This window comes from Sphaerodactylus townsendi, linkage group LG09, assembly GCF_021028975.2.
Source record: "Sphaerodactylus townsendi isolate TG3544 linkage group LG09, MPM_Stown_v2.3, whole genome shotgun sequence".
Taxonomy (NCBI): Eukaryota; Metazoa; Chordata; class Lepidosauria; order Squamata; family Sphaerodactylidae; genus Sphaerodactylus; species Sphaerodactylus townsendi.
The window spans coordinates 93748070-93772448 of NC_059433.1; the positions used below are offsets into that span (position 1 = coordinate 93748070).

Sequence of the window (24379 nt, forward strand, 5' to 3'; positions counted from 1 at the left end):
GGGAGGGAGGAGGAAGACCGGGCTCCAGCCGCTCTTGCCGGAGTCCGCCGAGTCACGCTCAGTTTTAGCCGCAGTGCATGTTGGGGGCTGTAGTTTCCAAAGGCGGGACGCGGCCGCGTGAGGCCCGCCTGACAAGCCAGTGACGGCGCTGCAGGCAATTCGGGACGGATGCTGCGGTGTTCAGGCGGCTTCCGTACAACAGGTAGGCGCTGCTGTTCTCTCCCTCCCTCGCTGGGCTTGGCCGCCTCCGGTGGCTTCTCTTCTTGGCGTCTCCCTGCCGGCTGCAAAGTGCCATGAAGAGACAGAAGCTGAAGCGGAGGAGGAGGCAGGAGAATTGCGGCGGCCGGTGAGGCGGAGAGGTAGCGGGGCTGGCTTTTACCTTGTCTGCCGTCCCGGGGTAGTCATGGTCAGAGACGCTGTTTTCGGGGGTGATTAGGAGAATGTCTTCCCTTCTCCGGGTCTTGTCTTGTTTTCTTAAGCGGCAGCCCTTGGCGCACTTACAGGGAAGCAGCTTCCTTACAGTCATGGGATTTGCTTCTGAGTAAGCAGGTAAAGTTGTACTGATGTATTCATGCTTACTTAATAGTAAGTCCCATTGACCCAAATAGGGTGTTTCTAAGTAAACATGTGTCAGATTGCGAAAGGAGGCTAATTCTGCTACTTTGTTGTACTCCCTATGCATGCTTACTTGAGATTAAGCCCCATTGATCCAATTGGGGCGGGGGTGTTTCTAAATAAACGTGAGTCAGATTGTAAAAGGAGGCTAATTCTGCCATTGTGATTGTGTCATCATGTCACCGTAGTGTTGAGAAGATTTTGTGGCATGAGCACACATTTTATCCTGTCCTTGCACCAAATAGTTAAGAGCATCATATATTGTTCTCCCTCCTCCTCACAATACTTTTGCAAGGGTAGGTTAGTTTGTAAGAAGTCCAGCTCATGTCACCCAGTAAGAATGATTTGATTTGACGGCACCGGAATAGAAAACAAATTGTAAACTATGAGGCAAAAAGTCATGAAATGCAAGCGGTTGAGTCCTGTTTTTTGGCCACCAATTGTGGTCATTTTGTGTATGTTAGAGCAGGATGGTATGAAAATATATATAGGTAACTCTTCATACCTCTAATGCTCACTGTCTAACTGTTCTTTTCCCTTTCCTGCCTTAAAAATATGAAAAAAAACCTCCTTTCCTAGTCATGAGATGTAACATTTATGTTGCGAATCTGATACAGTGTCATGATTTGCAAGTTTGGGCTTGTGAAATTAATATTTTAAGTTGTGAGCATGTGGGATAAAGTTGTGATAAGATTTTCTGCAACTGTTTATTTTGTGATGACTTAACATTGTCACTGCCTTTTTGTATGTTCTGGTTGAAAAGCTAAGGTTGCATGTTAAACATGACTGATCTTAAAAATCATGAGAATTTTTCAGGATTCAGAGGAGATTTCCTGGGGCAACTGTTCTGCAAAAACAGAAGAATTTATCAGCAGTTTAATGTTTCATTATTTAAGTAACATACCTAAATTTTGAGATTTTGTTCTTCATATGAACTGTAAAAAGTGATTGCTAGCAGCTTTGGATACGATCCATATGCAGTCTTCCATGGATTCTTATGGGTGTGTCTTGTCCATTATTACTTCTAAACCATTGGCCTGTATCCTCCCCTCCAACGTTTGACTAGCCTTTCTCCAGCCTAAAGAGCTTTTCTCAGTTTAAATGACTTCCTCTGGAAGAATAACTAGCTAAGTTGGAAGGAAGGCTCCTTAAACTAGTTCCTGGAGTAGTAGGATATAGGTCATTATTTTCCACTTTTGATTCTAAATTGATGGGTCCTGTTAGTAAACGGATCCCTAGATTTGTAGCACTAAATTGTGGGAGTGAGCTGGCACAAACAGGTAGTTTTATTACCAGATGTAGCCATGGAATCAAATTCAGATCCTAAATAGGTCAGACTTCAGTTTGCCATGTGATATTTCAGCAGCAGCAGCAAGCCTTTATTGGCATAGACAACAGTACAACAATAATAAAAAATGGATTAAAAAGCATATACAATACAGGAAATAAATGTTAAGTCGAAGGAAATCTACTGGCATTTAGTAATTTCCAGGAGAAAGTCTGCCACTATCATACAGAGAGAAGGATCAGGATTGTCCAACAAGTAGTGTAATCTAATTAAATTGGGGAGTTCGGATAAATGTAAAGGAGTAAAATTCACATACTTGGATCTGATTTCCTTGAATCTGAGACAGTGTAGTAATTGGTGGGCCAGAGATTCAACTGAGCCATCATTACACGGGCACAATCTTTTAGCTTTTTCTTGCTTATTAAATCTGCCATGTAACAAGGCAGAAGGCATAACGTTAAACCTGGCAAACATTATGGCTCTCCTTTGAGCAGGGTTTATTAAGCAATAAAGGTAGTGTGCCAAGTGGCCCCGTTCAAATGGGAGAGAAAAATACAGGGGGGAGCACATTTTCTTGGCTGCGGTGCCATGTGATATAATCTGGACTGCTTTAAAAAATGTGTGTGTGTTTAAAAAAGGTTCCCTTTTAAATAAGTGTATCCTTTGTTGTTGGTTTGCATTCAGACTAACATCTTGTTGTTGTCCTACTGCTGTTCCTACCATTGTGCAAGTTTTGCTTCACCAGCCATCAGTTAATTGCCATTCCTCAAGTTATGGCTAGAAAGCACACAGTGCCATCCTGCTGACGACAAGTGGTTCTGTGTTAGGTTGCCACCTTAGTGGGACACAACCTGGGAACCTCATGTACATTAACCTGAACTTTCTAGTGGAAGAAAGGTGCATGCAGCAGTGGCCTTGCATTTCCCGTGGCCTGGTTAGATGTACACATGTCTGAGCAAGGAGAGAGAAAAAGCAATCCAGTTGACAAGCCAAGGAAGATATAGGTTGGTGGAACTCTGCAATGCTTTGCTTCTCCAAAAAAAGTCTCAGAAATCCAGCTGAGTGTTATATTGTTTCATGGTATATGCTGATTATCAGATAAGAATATGATTATCAGATAAGAATTACATAGAAAGAAAACATATTGATTCTCTTCTTTATTGTCTTTAGCTGATTACACACAGTGTGCTTGCTGCGTGATGGGACCAGTGTCCATTGCAGCAAGATTTCTTGTACAGACCTATTCCCTGGAGTCCCGCTTTCACTTTCTATTCTCTCTGCGCCAAGTGAAACCACTTTTAGCACAACGTTTAATTTGCTTCGCTGCAAGAGTGGGAGATCTTCTCTCTGGCCATGGCCAGTCTTCCCTCTCCCTTGAGCTGCCATGCACACCTTCCCTCTCACCCCCCCTTCCATGTTGCCGGCTGCTTCAAGTTAAAGAAAAGAAGTTCATTCACACAGGCTTGTCCATGATGACCTCTGCATTTTATGTTGATAGATTGGAATCTTGATATAATAAGAATAGAGTGTGCTCAGAAATAAAAGCCTCTCTGTGCTTAGGCAGCAGTGGCAGCAGCAGGAAGGGAGGGAGGGGGAAAATAATATTGGCTCTAGCAAGGCTTTAGCAAAGTGTTCCCTTCGGTCCAGGGAATTGCTTTGCTCTTTCATGGGGGGTGGGATTATTTTTGGAACCATAATATGGATAAAAGTGCAATTTAAAGGCTAAGACAGCAATTTCGACTACTAGGTGTCATGAGATCTGTGCCTTTAAGATCTGTGCCTTTACAAATCTCTTGATGGGCAGAGTTAAGAGAACCAGGCCTGGAGAATTCTCTACAGAGAAACCTCATGCCCAGGAGGGAGTGTCTCCTCAGATGTAAACAGAAAAATGTGAGGAGATCCCTCTGCAAGCCCATGGCACAATGAAGAGCCCATGAAGAGCCCTGAGATGAGCATTGTATATGTAATGGGCCAGTGTCTCTCACAGTGTTGCTGATAATGTTTATCTTTGCATGAATAATAGTTTAGGACTTAGGTTGTTCAGAAGAGCATGAAGAACAATGGTTAGATCACATTAAATAAACCAGCACTAACTCTTAAATAAGCCCAGGAAGGTTTTCGTTTGTTTGTTTGTTTTTGGTAGTAAGTGGAGTAATAATTCTTGCAGTGAAATATGTGTCATCTATATTAAACTTCAATATATTAGGTGATTTTATATTGAGTTTCTACTGTAGTGAACATGCTTATTTTTTGTTCAACATCTTATCAAAAGAATCAGCTTTGGCTACTGTATTCCACCTATGCTAGGAATCAAATATATTTAAGGGATCTGTTTTAGGAATACCAAAATTATAATAAAAATGATTTGGTGCCGTGTGAATGGACCTTTGTTCTTGTTTGTCTTTGTGTTTAAAGGCCATATTCTGGGAGGGGGCGAAGACATGCACCTTGCTGTTGCATCCAGATGAACAAATCATAAAGTTGGTTTGCAATTCTCATTTGGATTCAGCGAAAATTAAGGTTTGGACTAAAGTAGAAGTCACAAGGTTATGAAGGAAGGGACCAGGTGAGCCCAAAACCTTATTCCTATAGTGACATCCTATAGTTGTATATCTGAAATACAGTTGCTGGTCTATGACTGTCAATAAATACTACTACATCTGAAATACATGGAAGTACAAAGAAAATGCAAATGGGAAGAATTATGGTTCTTCATTTATTTCTTAAACAATTTTATCACACTTTTTTTTGCTAAATTTAATGCTAATGTTAAAAAGATTTCGTTCATACGCTCTGGTTTGATAGTCAAAACTCCTCTAATCAGATATCTGACAAAGGGAGCTTTGAGTCTTGAAAGCTTATACTCTAGGAATCTTGTTGGGTGTTTGAGGTGCTACTGACTCAAATCTTGTTCTTCATATGGTCCTCTTTCCCATGCCTTGCTACAAAACAGTGAAAATAAATGAATGTTAATCTTAGCTATTCATTAACAAACAATACATTTTTATATGGCCATTCCTCCAAGGACCTCAGGATAGTGTACATTGGTTTGTCTTCCATTTTAGTAGGTTAGTGAGTGGCATTGGGTCATCCAGAAAGCTTCCATGGTATCATGGGGATTTGGAACGAAGTCTCTCAGATCAGGCTACATTGAATCATGTTTAATTTTTATTTATGGAGTCCAAACAGAATTAAATGTTTAAGCAACTTCAAGAGTTGTCCTTATGTGTTCAAGCATTTGATCTGCAACCTATATAGCAGGATTAAGTAGGCTTACAGCATGGGAGTAGTATCTGGAGTTGTAAATACATTAGCAAGAGATGATGGTGTAAAGCAGGGATCTCTGAGTTTGTGACCATTTGTGTAGATCTATCAGACAGAACAAGATAGATCAGTGAAGCAAGCAGTTACTGAAGATGTTTGTAAGTCTTGAAGGCATCAACTAAATGAAATTTGCAGAATGTTTGTAGATTCTTTTCTACCCAATTTGCATAAACATCTGGAATGATACGGTACTTTATTGTTGCATAATATAAATATGGAAAAGAAACCTCCATATTTTAAGAAACGCCATTGTATTTTGATATTCCCATAATCAAAACCCACTTTCTTTTTCCCCTAGACATTTGAAGGGAAAAGCTAATGAACAATCATTGTAATCAAGAGCAGTAAGCATTCCTAGACTCTAATGAAGAATGGCTACCCCATATGTTCCTGTTCCAATTCCCATAGGAAGTTCTACTAGTTTTGCAACAAATCGAAGCCAAAGAAGATCATCTCTTGGGAGCATTTCAACAAGTTCAAATTCTTCCAAAGGGCAGCTAGAAGACTCTTCTAACAGTAGCTTTAAAAAGATGAGTGTCCCCGATGAGATTGGTGCCACTTCATCTCCTTGTAATAGCCCACTTGTTAGGACTAAATTTATAGGTATGAACTCATCTATGGAATACTGTATTCAACCATCAGAAGATACTGCACAAAATACAGATTCTGGCAGCTGGGAAGATCGACCTGCTACACCTACGATTCTAGGATATGAGGTGATGGAAGAGAGAGCAAAATTCACTGTGAGTTGTGGGTTTCTCCTCTCAAATGTTTCCTCATTCAAAGGTCTTGACCCAAACACTTTAATACTTGAAGATTATTGAATGTTTTATGAATATTATGATGATAATATTCGTGGTAAGCTCTAAAACACATATGGGATTCTTCTTTGACTTTTCTTTATTGTAATGATTTTAAGTTGCTTGTGCTATATAAGACACTTGGGATTTCTATCAAACTAGCTGGTTTAAATACCTCCAAAAGATAAATACTTCAGTTCTGCAAACTCTGACTTGTTCAGCTTTCCACAGGCAGCTTTCTTTTTGTCTAATCACATGTGGCACTCTTAGCCTGATTCCACAGTTTGGTTTTTGAATGTTTTTGGAGGAAGATGGCTATTCTGACTCGGCAGCACTGTTTTATACAAGGAAGTGCTTGTGTTAAGTTCCAGTCAACCAACTGCAAACCCCATTATAACAAACAGAATTAAGGTAACAGACAAGTTGCTAATAAGCAGCAGGGAAAGGGCTTAGTCTAGACCAGTGGTGGCGAACCTATGGCACGGGTGCCAGAGGTGGCACTCAGAGCCCTCTCTGTGGGCACGTGCAAACAGAGTCACCCCACCCCATATCTAGGCTGGCCTGGGCCTCTGGGCTCGATTATTAGCATTAAACCTAAGACCTAGTTTTGGGGAAGCAGTGTAGGTAACCCTGTTAAGCGCTGTTAAACCCCACTGATTTTCATGCAAAGAACTAAAGCGCGATCCTTTACCTGGGAGTAAGCTTGGTTGCTGGCAATGGGGCTCGCTTCTGAGTAAACCCTCCTAGGGTCGTGATTCACCCGTTGGAAGAGTTACGCAGTTGCTTCAAAGCACAGCCACCGACTACCACGAAGCTTACTCCTGAGTAACGCACGCCTTGGAGACAACCGTTTTTTTCTAAACTAAAACCTCGATATTCAGGTTAAATTGCCGTGTTGGCACTTTGCGATAAATAAGTGGGTTTTGGGTTGCAATTTGGGCTCTCGGTCTCAAAAAGGTTCACCATCACTGGTCTAGACTCTAGACTCTAGAGAGTAATGTTTCTATGGAATTAATGCTAGTAATGTCTAATATTATAGAACCTAGATAGTTTACTACCTCCATGTTTGGTAGTGTTTAAAGATAACATTATACTTAGAACAATATTTCTGAATATTGGTTTGTATCCTACCATTCCACTCAGATAATTTGAGAGCCTTTTTCCAGCGCAAGAAGTTTATACTGTGTAAGAACCTTTTGGGGCTGGCAGAAGGCTCTGCACTTAGCTGAGCTGAGTACTAGCGTTCAATACCTCCTGTTGGGTATTGCTGTTCTTCTGATTGTAGAGAGTTGGTGATGATCCATTATGAGAGCCACTTAAAAAACCTCCAGTTTATTCTAAATCTCATCCCATTCATGAAACTCATCATATGTAACCCAAATTATGCAACAGCTGATGAACAACTGAGCTTCTGATAACACAGGTTCAAAGTTAATTGCTTTCTGAAATATAATATGATGTTAAACATGGTATTTCCATGTTATTGTTCTATGAAGTAGACCTCTCTGATAACATATAGATCATTCTCTTCTAGGGGTTCAGTGACTGTCTTTCAGTCCTGGATGCACATGTTCACATAGAGTTTGTGGAGCAGCAGCAACAGCAACTTTTAGCTGACAGATAGGATGAAAAACTTCTGGGAGTTCCTGGTGAAATAGGAAATATATACAGGCATGTTGTAGTTCCAATGTAATGTACTACTGCTAGGTTAACTTTATAATTTGAATAATTATGGCAGTCTGCAAATTATAATAATTTACCACATTCTCAATAAGTTGCTTCTGCTTATAACAATTAAAAGGATTCTGTCTTAACCATATTTTTTATGTATGTAATGAATATTAAAGTTAGCACACCTTGCTGTTGACACACTTAGATTGTAAAGTTCTGCATTTTTTTAAAAATCTTCAGTGTTCATGAAAGGGTTTTAAAAAAATGGAAAATGTAATTTTTTTTCTTTCTGGCACCAGTTAGCTTTCTAACCAGTTAGCTTCTACAGAAAAATACTACACTTGCAAATACCATGCCAGCCTTATGTATTCATGAAACAAATGTTCATTTTTCAAACTTCAGTAAACATTTGGCAAGCTTTGATCACACTTGTTCTCTTTCTCAAACAAAGCATGTTTATGTTGGCTTTCCAATAATTACTATGTAATAGTGTGAGAATATTACACTGCTCACAAGATTTAGTTAAGTTGTTTTAATAGATTTCTGCTTAACAGGTTTACAAAATCCTTATTAAGAGAAATCCTGAGGAAAGCTGGGTGGTTTTCAGAAGGTATGCAGACTTCTCGAGGCTTAATGACAAGGTAAACAAAAAGGCTAACTTCTCCAGTTATGAACGCAGCATGTCAGTGGTTTGTGATTGAGCAGTACAGATAATTATTTCATCATAAAATATTACATAATAATATATCTTCCAGCTAGGATTCACTGCTTTGCCCCCCCCCCACCCCCCCGGTTCTTGTTTCCCATCACTACTGCTGCAGCCAATGGGAGAAAAATAATTTTTGATGTCACAGTCAGGTTTTCCCTGGAAGTGACATCACTCCACTGTGAGACTTACCAGAAACACTATTTTAGCATAGCATTTCCAGCAATTCCTTGAGAGGAATGATGTCACTTCCAGTTTTTCTCTGAAAGTGATGATTCTCTCTGTACCGGTATATACTCGCACCAGTTGCCAGTCCATGCTTCATAGAGCTTCTTCCTTTATTTGTTTATCAGAAGTGCTACAACATGTCACTGTTCTTCTTCAGAGCATTTAACTTCTAAAATATAAATATCCTATATGGTGTGCGGGGTGGGGGTGGTAAAGTAGGTATTTTAATGTTGCTTCCTTAGTATATATAATACTGGTGAAGACCATACAGTGGACTGGAACCAGCCATCCTAATTCAAATTGAAGTCTTTTCTTCTTGTGAGGGTGTGCCACTTGTGAGGGTGTGCCACTTCCCCGCAACGTTCAGTCTCTTGGAACACATCTTGGATCATTCCCCATTCTTGAAAGTCACCCGATCTTCTGGCATGGCTTTTGAGTCAGTGCTATTGACCTTTGGGAAGAAGGAGCTTGTGAAAAGTCTATTTCATGATCAGAGCTCTGCTCATAGTTCTTAGGATCTGCCTAATGGATGTTGCTGGAAATGGTCCCTTGTCATGAGGCAAATGATGCATTCTTTCAAGATATTCAGATTTCTAATAATTTGTCTGCCACTCTTTATGTTGCTTTCATGATGAGAAGTAGAATGGATTTATATCTTGGTGGCTTTCAAATAGATTATGGGAAGCATGAGGAAGCCAGCACAATTTTTGTCCTTGCTAGTACATCTATCAGTGTAACATACATGTGTTAGTATAACAAAGAAAAGGGGTTGAATGCTAGGAGAGTTTTTCCAGATGTCTTGCTTTAATGCTGATGTCAGCATTTCATCCTCTTAAGAAATGCACTGCTATGTAGGCTCCTATCCAGTGAGTTGGCAATCTGGCCAGTTGAATCAGGAACCACATAATTTGAAAATGGTATTCGGAGAACCAGTCCAAAACCAGATCATGCAACTTTCTCTCGATTACAATACTCGCTAGGAGTCCAAGATGTATTTGTTTTCTGTTGCCTATTTTTTTCTTCCTTTCCTAACTAGATGCAAAGAGCTGATTTTTTTTTCTTAAAGGAACCATAACATGGTTTTTAAAACAGAAACAAAAACCTGTATTTCCAAACTGCAGTTTGTGATGGAATTTGTAGCTTAATGTCCCTTCATCTAGCATTCTTTCCTACCAAGACCTGAGTGAAAGAATGTATTGGGGTAGAGATCTGTTAAGGGATAGTAACTCATGGAAAAAAACTTGGTTCGTGTTAACTTAATTCCTATTTAGGAATACAGAAAGCACCTGACTCAGTGTGATAATCTCCCGGTGTGTTTTTCAGCTGAAAGATATGTTTCCTGGTTTTCGGTTGGCACTTCCACCAAAGCGCTGGTTTAAGGATAATTACAATCCTGACTTCCTGGAAGACAGACAGCTGGGACTGCAAGCTTTCCTACAGAATTTAGTTGCTCACAAAGACATTGCTAATTGGTAGGTGATACCCTCCTCCTTCTTCCAAATCTCTGTGGCTATCCTAAGAATTTAACAGATTTTAAGAGTTCCGTTTTGAGTTGTGCGAATCTGGATTATGTTGTCACTTTTTCTGTGTACCACTGTAAGTAAATAAATCCTCTTTTTAAAATCAAGAATTTTAAAAGCACAGGAAGCTAAGGATCTTAAACATTACAACAAGGAAAACACAACACTTAGAGAAGAAGGAATTAAACTATTTGTCTTTGTTGAGTTCAAGCAGGAATTTTAGATGGCCCAAAATTATACAGTAATTTGGAAAAAGAGAGAAAAGGTTGCAGGAAGAAAGGGGAGTTTGTTTAATATATAACTGAAAATAGTAATTTGTCACTATGTGCACAAACCTGGGAGCATATCAAGATCACACACTCCTTCTTTACCCCTAATCTCATACTCAGATTATTAATTTATTTTAAACACTTATAGACCCACCTGTTTACTAGAAAACTGAAACCCAGTGTGCGTACCAAAAACAGTACATTACAATTGGTATATTTGTTACTGCTTGCATAATCCCAGCAGTTGCCCTTCCATTTCCACATCTAACCATTGTTACCACTACATTCAATCCATCATAGTATACCTTGTGTGACCTGCAAACCAGGATTCCAAACAGTGGTTTGTTCCCAGTTTGAAAATCTGCTTTGTGAGGCAAGTAGATACTTTAATTTGTTCATTCACATATAACAAATGGGTTTGCTGTTGCGAGAAATAATTGTTCTGTGCATGAGGGGAGCCAGAAAGAAAAGAATAGTGATCCCAAAGATCACTAAGGCTCAGTCACATAGACTGTGAACCTATCATCTTACATAAGCAGACAGTCTTTAGCAGCAGAGAAATGCATTCCACAGTAGAGGACAGCATTGCATAAACAGGGTAATAGATCCAAATGGGAGAAAATCATCACGTTCTCCTTAGTAAAATGCGATTTGAGATTATTGAAAGGTCTGCATTATTGAATTTAGACTCTCTTTTCCTCAATCATCTTGTAATGGTTTTGCTATCTTGGAATATGGTGTGCTCACCAATTAACAAGTATACACATAACATAGCGAGTGATTTTTTTAAAAGCTAAATATTTACACAAGTAAGTTTGGAAAATAGGAGGAAGAAACAATTCTAAATTCAATGCCTTGATTTTATTGACTAGAAAGAGAGTAGAGAGGTTGCAATTTTAATGAATGTAAGCAATAAAACTGTTCAAGCAGCAAAAAAAAATCAACTGGGTACCCATTTTACCTTGAGCCAGCTACCTGAATTGACTTCCATGGCGATCAAACTCAGGTTGTGAGCAGAACTTTTGACTTCAGTACTACAGCTTACCACACTGCACCACAGAACTCTGCTTTTATTGATTTGTTTGTTTGTTTAGTGAGTAAGTAATTACCAACCTTACCGTAAAGGCCAATTAAAGTTCTCTTGACCTTGCCAAGGTAGATCCTGAGCTATGCTAAACCTCTGTCATCTAGGACAAAAGTTTGAAAGAAGCAAAAGGAAGACCAATAATGCTATAGCTTCTTTAACATTTCCATAATTAAGTCATAAATTTTGGTTGGACTCTGCTGACCCAATGATATTTAGCATGGAAACTGTAGTCATAAGTGTTTACTCATTAAACATATTAATTATAAGAATATGAAAGAACCCTCCTGGACCACATAAAAGGTTCAGCTCGTCAAACATCCTATTTCCAACATCTATTGTTTTTCTCCCCGAGATCTGATATTCAGAAGCCTATTGTGTCTGATCATGAGGATTACATGTATTGAAGATATATTCATACCTCTTACCAAGTATGGTGTAATACAGTTTAAGAATATTTAAAAGGATAGTTTTCATAGTTGAATGCTATGTTTGTTGTAGTACAACCAGATGTTGCCTACCCATAGCCTGCTTTAAAAAGCCCAATTGATATTTTAAATTCATTGTTGTAAGGGGAAGATAATATAGTTTTTTATCATTATCCTTCCACATAAGAGTTTTGCAGTACTAGTCACTTGATATACATTTGTGTATCAAAATTGAGGTGGAACTCAGTAGTTTAGTCTAAATGTGCTGTGGAATATGTTAAATCAAGGGTGAACAGCACAATGCTTCCCTACGATAAGTTGTTTTAAAAGAGCCATTTGCAACCTCATTCTGCAATTTCAAAAGAGCAGTTCAACCATGAAGATGTTGTAAATATGTTTGGGAAGGGTCAGCTATTGTACCTGTCAAATGAACCAAAGTAGCAGCGTCATTTCGGATTTTTGGACGGGATGTCTGGCTGGATAAACGCTATGAGTGGAAAAGTTATGCTGGGTTTATTTTTATCCCATTCTCTACTAATTGACAAGCTTAGTTGATGATGTAATTACTCCCTGGTTACTTTCTTGTATTATGTATAATACAGATATTCCATGGATTGCTTTCTGTGTTTAGGGCCTTTTAGCATCCCAACCTTCCAGCATACCAACACCCTGCAAAAAAATGTTTTTGGATTTTAATTAATGTTCTTTATAGCCTGCCTTTTAGTGGGGATCCAAATTTTCTTACATTGATCTCTCCTCTTCCATTTTATCCTTGCAACAGTCCCCTGAGTGACTGGCCTGTCTCAGTAAGCTTGCACAGCAGAGGGGGAATTTGCACACTGGTATCCCAGATCCTTGTCTGCCATTCCAACCACTACACCACATGCCCACTGGATGATGTCTTGAGTATCAACCTGGCTAGCTTCCATGGGTGGAGGAATTCTTACCTTTCCCTCAGGATTCTTCCACAGAGCCAAAACTTCTGCTAGATCATAGCACACTGGAAAGTTCACAAATATGGCATCTAGACACTGGAAATTTAGAAGTTGCAGTGTGAGCTATGTAGTACAGGACTTTAAAAAATCAGGAAATTAAAGGTTTGTACACCTCAGTAATTAAGCACTTTGACCATGCAAATAAGTCCGCATGTTACTAGCCCACATAATTTTTTTTCTAATCCAGCTGCTAATATGAGTCCCAGTGCAACCTTTGTGGACCTTTGATAGTCTTGATGGAGAAAGAACGTCCGTATTTGTGGGAAGCAGCTGCTGTCTCTGAGAATAGCAGTTGTTAACAATTCTGGTGTACATACAGAACTGTGTTTTAGATGGAAGAGGATGGTATGAATGGGCATTTGGCTAAAGTCGACCACAATAAGCAATGAAAAATACCTTTTTTTCTCTCCCCAAAAAGATGGCATTGAAAGGGAGCTAAAAAAGTGGATCCTAAAATAATGCCCATTTTCCCTGGCACTTTTTAGGCCCACTCAGCTCGCTACCTTTAAAAAAGAAAAGAAAGAAAAACCCTTTCTCCCTGCCTCCCTCATTTACCTGCAGCTTCCCTCACTTAGTATGTGGACTTCAGAAGCATGGCACACATTTCAACACTGGACCCAGCCAGGCTGCAAGGGAGAGGGGAAGGGGGAAGTGGGATTTTTTTGTTTATTTTGGTTTTTCTGCTGCCTTTGAATTCTACTTGGGCCTCGGAGGCAGCAGGCGGTGCAAGATCAGCTGTGTGCTGCCTGCTGCCTCCCAGAACCACATGGAGTTTGGAGTCAGGTAGATTTTTCAGGTTTAATAACCCAATTAAAAAAAATAGGATAAGCTAATATAGAGTATCAGGGTTGGGGGGGGGAGATTTTTGGAAATTTCTAGGTCTACTAAACTTGGAAACTACCAATAGGTTGGATTTTTTTGCCCACCCCAGTGTATGGATTTGGTATAATAATATTGGACTCTAAACAGCTGTTTTAGGCCAACCAAGAGGTGGTATAGTAATGGACTATTTGAACAGCAAGTCCTCATATTCCATCTGTAGCTGATTTTTCATCTCCTCTTAGTTTTACAAGTTTATAATGTGACACAGAGGACTTGTATTTCTCAAATTTTGGAACCCCCTTGGATGCTTGGAATTGTGTTTCTTTAATTTGTGGACACTGTTACATTATCTTTTATGCAGTTTATGCAGTTGTTTATGCATTATGTTTATGCAGTTGGGTTAAACTACATATTTTAAAAAATTCCACAGTCTCAGAGGAGGAAGGGGGAATTTTCACTAATGTCCCCTCCTTTTGGGGGCTTTTATTGTTCCTTTCACATGCTGTCTCTCTCACAGACACACATGCTCACACACACACTCACGAGTAAACAATGTAAGGAAACTTACCTATTATTAATTCAAGTAATTGCATTTTGATATGTGTATTCATTGGGCTTTTCTATTTTCGACACTAATTTCTCTTTTCTACCATCTGTCCTTTCTAAGCCTTGCAGTAAGGGAGTTTCTTTGTTTGGATGATCCACCAGGGCCTTTTGATAGTCTCAAAGAGAGCAGGGTAAGTAATCTGTAGTTGAAGGACTTTAACTGTGCTCTTAAATCTGAGATTTGTCTTACCCATGTTCTGTAACATCGATGGTTTATTAGCAGAAGAGCATGTATTTGTTCTTTGTTTACCACATCCACAAAAATGTCTCCTGCATGGAAAAAGATAGAAAATGAATAATCCATGGCTTGTTCATTAGTACCTAAAGTACAGCAGAATATGCAGAAAGAGAGAGCCAGTAATGAAGCAGAGATTGATGAAAAGACAAGGAGGCCAAGAGCAGGAAAAGAATGCAGAAATAATAAGAAATAATTATACAGAATTTCACATTCCTTTAACAGTGCTGTTAGCATTCTTCTGTTTGCCTCACTTGTCATTTAGCTTTAATAATATTTAATGATTTCTTTTTCCTTGGATTTGTTTCTTCCTCTGAACTTTGATAAACTTATCACTGGTAATGGATGTCAATCTTAATGTCTTAAATTCAAGTCTCTCTGCTTGTTTGATGTTGCTTTTCATCTGTTTTGATCTCAGTTACTGAACATTTTATTAACTGGTTCATGTTTCATATTTTTGAAAAAAAAATTCACATGTATATTTATTATATTTTATCCTCTCCACATATATAGTTCTTTCTTCCTTCATTTTATCCTCACAATTCTGAGGTAGATTAAACTGAGAGTGTGACGTACCCTAGATCACTCAGTGAGTTTTATTGCCAAGTAGATTTTTATCCTGAGTGTTATTAAGGTTATTAAGGTTAGGCCATTTTATTGCTACTATATCACAATGGCTCTATATTAGTAATACGTAATTATTTACTCTCCTAATGTATTTGTACATCATATCTAGTTTAATATTTTTTGTCCAGGCTACACAGACCTGTTGGTTTTATCATTTTGTCTTGGGCATGTGGTTTTGCAAAGTAATGTAGAACCCAATTAAGTGACTTTTTGAAATGAAAAGTCTGCTTAACTAGAATAATACATTCTAAATAAATGCAACTAGACAGCATATTTGGACTGCTTCCACTGTAAGTAGATTATGGAAAAAGCTCTTGCTTATCCAGTGTATTGATTTCTGCCTGTGAACTTATCAATAACATCAATTTACTCTTGAATCAAATACCAAGTGACTCACTTTGGTATGTCCAGTTGATCTCAAACAGAATAAACAGTTTGAGTATGCTACAATAACACATGCTAAACTCATTAATGCAGACTATTATAACATTTTAATTAAACTATGTTAATGTAATTAATACTCTTCAGTGCCTGTCTATTTTGGCTGTGGCAAACTTCATATTGCTGAGTTTTTCCAAAGTTAAGAGATTGTCTGCTCTGGTCTTTTGTGAATATGTGGTTAACTGGCAGTGACATCTTAAGCAGTTAAGCCCACTGACTTCAATGGACCCAGAAGGGTGTAAGCTCTACTGACAGTGACTCTGTGAATGTTCTACCCTGCCAGTTGAGAATTATTGCTAAGAATCACTGGTGTCTGTTGTTGGTGAAGTTGAGTGATAAGTTATGAAACGTGAACTTGACATAAAACTGTGAAATGGTAGATTCCCATTAGTGCGTCTCAATTTCCTGTGCTTGGATGGTTGTATTTGCATAATGTCTAGCAGTAAATGAAGGGCAGATCAAAAATTGTAGGTATACATAAAGCAAAAAGGGATTTGGGGCTAATCTAGCAAAAAAAAATTAAAGTTTGTCTGTTAAGTCATACTAGAAGATGCTTATTGACTTTTATCTTCTGATCCTCTTTAACATGATTCTTATTCAGCTGCCCGACTTCTTTTACTGTTGGAAGACATGGCTTTGAAATTCACATTTAAATCATATTTGATGCTGCCAGTTTTGATTTTGATTTTATTTAGTAGTCTCCTCTTAAACATACGTTGGGTTTGAGAAGGATCCTTTAAACATTTCAAAGCCATTATTTCTTAAGTGTCTTATTTTTTCTGTTAAAGGTACCCATTTTCTTTTATTCTTTGCATACCAACTTGACAGACAGAAAACCTTTATTGGCATATAAAATATACTAGCAACCATTGATCAAACCATAAACAAAACTAAGAGCAAGCCATAACCACAAATTACAGAAAGAAAAAGTAAACAATTTATTTCCCAGTCTTATCTTGTAAAACCCAGCTGATCTTGTAAAAATTTTGTCACTTTCCCACTTATTTCAAAATTGGAATTATTCAAGAGGAGCAACAACTTAGCAAAATCAGAAAGTCCTGTCCTATGTGCTAAGATAGGGCTTAGATACTTTGTTAAAATTTCCGAATACTTTTAAGGACAGTGAAATAGAGCATTATGGATAATTTCAGTGCAGCTCGCCTTACAGGGCAATGCCTAACTGAATATGCTACATTTTCATTTCTTTCATAGAGAATTTTGGATGGCATAATATTGAATCTGACCAAAGAAAAAGCTCTACATTGATTCAGATTTTGGAGATGATAAAAGTATGTAGCAGTATGGCTTGCATTAAGTGGAATCCCCAATCTCAGAGGGGAGCAAGCCTTACTGACTGCGCTATTAAGATTTTGTGCTTCGATCTCCAAAAAAAATCTGCATTTTATTTTACAGAAGACCTTGGATGCTGAAAGGTTAAAAAGAGTGTCCATGGATATGCCAATTTTTCCTCAGTAACAGGATGCCAATTTGAAACATTGGATTCTGATTCATACCAACAGTATCTTCTGTAATTAACATTTTCATGTGTGAAGTTACTCTTAAAATGTGATAACCAAAACTAAGCACACGGCTCCATTTGGGACTAAATCTTTTTTGGATACAATTTCACTGTCTGCGTTATGATACTTTAATAAATTGAACTTAAGACAAACAATAATTTACCAATTTAAATTGGAAGTCATCATCATTTTGAGGGCCTTCATTTTGCCTTTGCCTTACCACATGAAGTTCTGGTTTTGAACTTTATAGACGTGCTTTAATTTTGAATTTTAATCCTTTCACATTACTTCTTCGCTTGAATCCTTTTATAAAGGACAATGAGCATATTTGTTACACTTGATGAAGATGCTGAACAAATTTAACCTTAATTTCACAGAAGTGTTCCAAACAAACAAACTTTCAAGCTGACTTCCTTGCAGACTGGAAGAACAGGTTTTGCTTGGCTTCACACTTTAAGAGAACTGTGTGCCAGAATGCGGTTCAGGAAATGTGCTTCCAATGGGCTCAGTGATCCTAGACAGATGTTATTTGATGCCTAATAATCAAGCCTTATTATGAATGTTCTATGACAACTAAATTTTGAACTTAATAAAAGTAATTCAGTAAGATTCTAGTTATTTGAGCATGTCTGCAAAGGAGGTCACTAGTTTTTATCGATGCTAGTTGTGTTGGATTGGCTGGTGGTTAGTAATTCCATTCATTCTTGTGTAGCATGATATTTTTTATTAAAAGACTGATGTTATGCAAGTTGGAATCATGTGAAAGAAACAGTACTGCTAATTAACACTTTTGAAGAATACCCCAGGAGCAGAATAAAGTATGTTTGGTATGACAAACATAAAGGATGTTTGGTTTGACAAATATGATAACTTGTGATGATTTTTCCATATTACTACCTTCTAAAAATATGTAGCTCCTCAGTGTAATGAAATCAAATAATTGTATGTGTGCTTTGCTAACATTATTATTTTTTAATTCCTCCAAGGCATGTATGAATAGGAAAATAATTTCATCAATGTCGCTGACTTGGCATTCATCACATAGAACCGTTATAACAAAACTCACTCACTTTCTTTTAGGCTTTTTGTGAGACTCTGGAGGAAACTAACTACCGTCTGCAAAAGGAACTTGCTGAAAAACAAAGGGAAGTGGAGGCTCTAAAAAAGATATTACATGAAAAAGAAGTATACATAGATGCAATGGAAAAAAGAATTAGGTAAGGTGAATGAAAATGCATAGGAAATTTCATTCCAATCTAAAGAGACATCGATAGATTCCAAAGCGCCCTTTCTACTGCAGCCCGTCTCAAGCCATTCCCTTTGTAAAGCCATCCCTCGGAGGCCTGTGATACAGCAAAGAGCAATTCAGGAAATCCCACTGTGTGTTCAAAGCACTGGAGTGCACACCTGGGGCTGTTGATATCCCAGCCTCCGCAGCTGTTGCAGCATATGCCGCTGAAATCAGAAACTGATATTTTTTGAAATTGGAATAGAGGGGAAAGAGCAACAGCAAGAGCAGCTTTGTTGAAAGAATACCTTTAGTGATGAGTTCTGCAGTATCTTTCTGTAAAAACATTTTAAATTGTAGGCATGGGGATGAAACCTAGTGCAGTGAATGAAATTGTTTTTTCAAAATAAAACTCATATTGAGGATATCTTTTATCAGTTGCAACCATGTCGGCAGTGCATATCAGAAAGTAAAATCCACTGAAGCTTGCATTGAAGTGCCAGAAGACTAGCTTTTTTGTGACATTTTATACCGTTCTTGCTGCTCAATATCAATTCTGTTTGTATCTTTACTGCCTGCCAAGTTGGAACCCACTGGAATATCTCAATCTTTTCATAGCAAGGTGATTCAGTAATAGCTGTTGCTTGCAAGTGAAAACAAAGCAATTAGAGCACACTTGTTCCTTAGCAAATTGTTGTCTGTTGTCTGCTGGAGAGATATTTTCAAGGAAGAAGAAAAAGAGTTTGGATTTATACCCTGCCTTTCTCAAGGCGGCTTACAAACTCCTTTTCCCTTTTCCTCCTCACAAGAGACACCTTGTAAGGTTGGTGGGGCTGAGAGCGAGAACTGTGGCTAGCCCAAGGTCACCCAGAAGGCTCCATGTGGAGTAGCAGAAAACAAATCCAGTTCACCAGATAAGAGTTTGCTGCTCATGTGGAGGAGTGGGGAATCGAACCTGGTTCTCTAGATTAGAATTCGCTTTTAACCACTACACCACACTGGCTGTCAGGCTCTTACTCAGATGCTTTACTCAGGTGCTTTATTTTCAAGCTTAAATATACTGAGTTAAATATACTGAATTAAATCTACATGAATTTTTCAGGGATTTAAATGTAGAGGAAACTAAATCTCGTAAGCTGTCAAGAGAAGAAAGTGAGTGCAGTGGAGAAGTGGAATCTTCTGCAGTAGAGGCAGATCAAGGGGGCCTGGATGAAGACAACTGGTAAACCGAATGCTCTAGTTTTATCTTAACATTGTTTGTTTGAAACGCATTGCACAGGCAGGACGAGAGCTCAGTCCTCCAGGATGTTGTGCTGCTCGAGCTCCATTAATTTTCATTAGTAATGCACAAGAGAAGTTCCTAGAGGATTGTGCTTTTGCTGGAAAGCTGGATAATTTTTTTTTCATGTTTTAGAGCCTTTCTGTCCTGAGAGTTCCAAGCAGGCAGCTCACAAGTAAAACTGTACATATGGATACAGTGATAACAAGAATATGAGATCCATAAAACATGATCAAACATTCTCAAATAAATAGCTAAAGCAGCAGCAAAGTCAAAGAGGATGGAATATATTTTTAAACAAGGGGTGAAGACAGTGCAATCCTAAGCAGAGTGACCCTCTTCTAGGTCCACTGACTTCAATGGACTCTGTTTAGGTTTGCACTGTTTTTTTTAATTATTATTTATTTATTTATTTATTTATTTATTTATTTATTATTTGGATTTTTATACCGCCCCATCCCCAAGGGGCTCTGGGCGGTGTACAACATAATACAGATAAAAACACGAATTAAAACAATTTAAAGCAGCGATAGTGATAAGAGGCGTCCCGTAACCCCACTTTTAAAAAAACCTCCCTAAGAGGGAGGGACGGCGAGTCCCAGTAGTTGGAACGGGGGAGGGGCGCCATCAGCGGCTGGTCCCTCCAAAGGCCCAGCAGAACAACTCCGTCTTACAGGCCCTGCGGAACTCACCAAGATCCCGCAGGGCCTGGACAGCTGGAGGAAGAGTGTTCCACCAGGCCGGGGCCAGGGCCGTAAAGGTCCTGGCCCGCGTGTAGGCCAGCCGCATCATTTAAGTATAGATATCAGTTGAGCCTTACCAGGATTGGTGTTCCAACAATGGATACTTCCATAGAAGAAGGCCATAACACATTCTGCCTTTTCAACAAAGTTGGAAGCCTTCCTCCAGCCTAGGGAACGTTTTCATACACCTACATTTATTTTAGAACACTTTCATCGACCTTTCCACCCAGCATAGAATCTCCAAGGCAGCAACCAATCAAAAACATTAAAACAAGTTTTTAAAGGAAAGCGATAAAAAGGCAAATTCTCTGTGTTGGGCATTATTAGGAAAAGGACTGAAAGTAAAACAGATATTATAATGATCCTGTAGATGTATGGCATGGCCTTATTTGAACACTGTGCGCAGTTCTGATCGCCATGTCTCAAAAGAGACATTGCAGGGCTGGGAAGAGGGTGAGAGGGTTGGAGCACTTTCCCTATGAGGAAAGGCTGAGGCGACTGGGCCTTTACAGTTTAGAAAAGAATACAAGGGGATGTGATAGAGGTTTATAGAATTATGTGCAGCAAGGAGTGGGTTGACAAAGAGAACTTTTTCTCCCTCTCCTAAAATACTAAAATTTGGGGGCATTCAAACAGAGTTGATGGGTAGTAGTTTCAGGACAGACCAACGGAAATACACCTTTACGCAGCTAATGATTAAAATGTGGAAGTCACTGCCAGAGAATGTAGTGATGGCCACAGGCATAAACAGCTTTTAAAGGGATTAGACCGGTCTTTCAGTGGTTACTAGCCATGGGGACTAAAGGGAACCTCCACATTCAGAAGCAAATAAACATCTGAATACCAGTGCCAGGAGGCAACATCAGGAAAGTCCCTGGTGCCTTGCCTTCCTTCCCTTTTTCCCGGTCTTCTCCGCTGACAAGAGAGAAGCAGATGTAGAGTTTGTCTTTCCCATTTATTGAGTCAGTGGAGCTGCTTCAAAATGTAGTGAATTGTTTGGACACAGGGCTATGAAGACAGCCCATGTAGTTCTGGCAGGGACACATTTTCTGTAGCCCTGCTCGGACAGAAGGGGACGTGTGAATGACACAGCCCCACTGAAGGAGAAAGTCTCAGCCTCTGTGCCCTGTTGTTGGGCTTCCAGAAGAACTGGTTGGCCACTGTGTTAGATTGGATGCTGGACCACCGATTTGATCCAGCAGGGTTCTTCTTACATTCTTGTACTAATAAAAAATTGAAAATAACAAACGAATCAGCTACACAGTAATGAGGGTCGGTGAGGAAATGCCAGATGAAATAGGGAAGTCAGATGCCATGAAGGTTGAACCGAAGCAGTGTTAAAAATGAATTAAATAAAATAAATACATTTATTGTACAGTGCACTTATACAAATTAAAAACATAGGCCTTGAATTTTAGCCTGCAGACCGAAACCACCGGACTGAATAATGTACATTACATTATATAAATGACTATTCACAAGATGATGACATACAGGTAAGACTTCAATCACAGTAAACAAGACCAAACACATTTCTGCCCAACGGGCCTTTTTCAGTGGTTATTAATACATGGATACCAATCTGACAAAATATCAAAAATACCAGGCATAATATATGTGAAATGGGAAGGTGATACCATACCACCTGAGCAGCATGGAACATGACCCGCAGGAAAGGAAAGCACGTCCCTCCTGGGGGTGAGGGGAGAGGGAATCCCTTGTTTCCAACTGGTCTAACTTCCAAATAAGGAAGTCCCCAAAGCAGGACCTCCATTTTAAATGAATCCTATCCTTTCCCTCTTCTAAAGAGCCTTTCTTCAACCTGGAAAGTGCTGTTTGAAATGGGAAGGGATATTGGAAGTGTTAATTATTATACCTTTTTTAATGTGCAAATTCTTCAGCTGGGGAATTGTTTAAAACATTACACATGCATAATCTGGCTGGCTAAGCGCCAACCGGGGTCTCCCTGTACCTGTTGATCTTAACCATTATATGAAATGGAGGAACAACAGCCTGAAATAACTTGCACAATTTTAGGGAAGAAGTTTCTGTAGGCTGTGAATAGGATCGAACTAACTTTCCAAACGTTGTCCTCGTAAGACATGATTATAATTGATACAGTGAAATGGATGTAAAGCGTCAGATGAACTTTGTAACAGGGGTTTCTATGTTGTCCCTCCCTCCCTCCCTCCCCCCAACCACACAGCTCAGAAAAAGAGAATCAGGAACCGTCTTGGAGTAGTTCAACCGCAGAAAATTCTGTCCCAGAAATTGAAGTTGCTGAAGTAGCGTATCCTGCAGATGACACAGTTGCTCTTGCAAAATAATAATAATGACAGTGTCTGAAACAGTTGGAAGGAAAGCATTCAGGAGCACCCAAGCAGGTACATCAGGTAGGAGCAAAGGCTGAATGTTTACCAAAACCAGGCTGAGTAAACTTTGACATAGGAAGTCTATGTGCTGCTTTATCTAGCCCTTAGATATATTTAATATATGATATATATAAGTCCTGGCTAAAGCCAGCTCAAATTATGCATAGCAGTCTAAGTAAAGTACAAAAATTGCTGCAGTTTAGCAATGTGTAAAGACTAAGAAGTCTCATCTGTAGATACCCCAATCATGTTTGTTCATCATGTGACACCTGCAGATCGCATGTTTGCTACTAATAGATGATACATTTTTGTATGGGCAGCTTTCTGACATCTGATTATTATTATTATTATTTTTACAAATTCTTTATATAGGCATATAATGTTATGCTCTCAGAAATATAACTATGCCCTCTAGGCTTAGTAAAAGAATGTGATCTGTTGTGGATTTTAAAGTCATAAGTGTAAATAACGGATATGTACATTTTTAATGCATTATGAATGCTTGCCGTACCAAATGAATGTTTCACAAATGGAAGGATGATTGAAAGAGTTTGTGATGAAAATCAACTCAGTAAACTGTAGAGCCCAGATACACTATGGATTTTTACCCTCATGGGGGGGAAATGTAAAAACTGATTTATTTTTATTACCTTCTGACACCTTTGCCACAATGCCACGTAATCATCAAACCCACAACTTTGCCTTACGTAAAGAACACTACCTCTTTGTTGCTAATGCATCGCATTTGTTTATCTGTATATTTTATGCAGATAGTTTGGGTCTTTAAAACCATGTTCTTCCTGCTCACTTAATTTAACTAGGGAAAATCTAGTTGCATTTATTTCTTTTAGACTCAAGTACACATGGGAACTTGCTACAATGTCTTGTGTAGCTTATTTTCAAATGGTATTAAATCCAATGGTGCACTTTATAATAAAAAGACTTATTGTGCCAAGTTAATTGGCTATTTTTTGGAATTGGACCCTTGGGATTCGGGAAAGTGGGGTAAAGGATTGCGTGCTGTGCCTTGTTATTTTCCTTGTTCTACATATTTGTCTGGGTCAGCTTTATGGAATCTTCAAAACATTCTGGTCAGCAGTAGTTTGCTCAAAGTGCCTTATTTTGTCTGGTCTTCTGATGGGAAGAATGCTGTTTTTGTTTTTCCCTGTGCATCCTACTCCTTTGTTTAATTCTGTTAACATGTACTCACAGTGTGCTGGCGTGTTTTTTCAATGCTCACTTTGTATTTTGGAGCGTAAGGACAACAGTCTGTAGAACTCCATAAAGCTGTCTGGAAAATAAACTTTTTGAATATTACAACTTTTGTTGTCCTTTCTGTTGAAATCTGTACTGACAATAAGCTACTCAGGCACATCTGATTGACATTTACTGTATAGTGAAGGTACTGACAACGCATAAAACAATGTTAATGTTTGCATACAATTCTCTCTAAAATGTCTTGAAAGAAGACATTTTACTGCTTCTGATGACAATTTTTGGTTGTATTATATGTTATAGGTAGTAATCTTGAACAACAAACAAGTGAGAGTATGCAATGGAAAATTGAGTACATTAGGC

The 24379-nt window shown here is 38.7% G+C and overlaps 1 protein-coding gene across 5 annotated transcripts; it reads left to right on the forward strand.

Annotated features, from left to right (window-relative positions):
• Window positions 1–90: 90 nt before the first annotated feature.
• SNX16 (sorting nexin 16) lies at window positions 91–24118 on the forward strand. Of its 5 annotated transcripts, XM_048508274.1 has the most exons (9): window positions 228–359; window positions 4319–4469; window positions 5526–5970; window positions 8253–8339; window positions 9956–10104; window positions 14418–14487; window positions 18260–18396; window positions 19510–19629; window positions 22636–24118. In XM_048508274.1, exons 3-9 carry the CDS (start codon window positions 5599–5601, stop codon window positions 22754–22756), a joined length of 1056 nt encoding a protein of 351 aa, XP_048364231.1. In that variant the 5' UTR covers window positions 228–359; window positions 4319–4469; window positions 5526–5598; the 3' UTR covers window positions 22757–24118. The 5 variants fall into 5 exon arrangements, with proteins under 5 accessions (XP_048364230.1, XP_048364231.1, XP_048364229.1 ...); XM_048508273.1 differs by lacking the exons at window positions 228–359; window positions 4319–4469 and adding an exon at window positions 91–202; XM_048508272.1 differs by lacking the exon at window positions 4319–4469 and having other exon boundaries at window positions 239–359.
• Window positions 24119–24379: the final 261 nt, after the last annotated feature.

Coding starts and splice junctions, on each gene's coding strand:
- SNX16 (XM_048508273.1), top strand. CDS start 5,599: ATGGCTACCCCATATGTTCCTGTTCCAATTCCCATAGGAAGTTCTACT. Junction 14,488..18,259: donor ATAGTCTCAAAGAGAGCAGG/GTAAGTAATCTG, acceptor ACTTTCTTTTAG/GCTTTTTGTGAGACTCTGGA. Junction 18,397..19,509: donor GCAATGGAAAAAAGAATTAG/GTAAGGTGAATG, acceptor TGAATTTTTCAG/GGATTTAAATGTAGAGGAAA.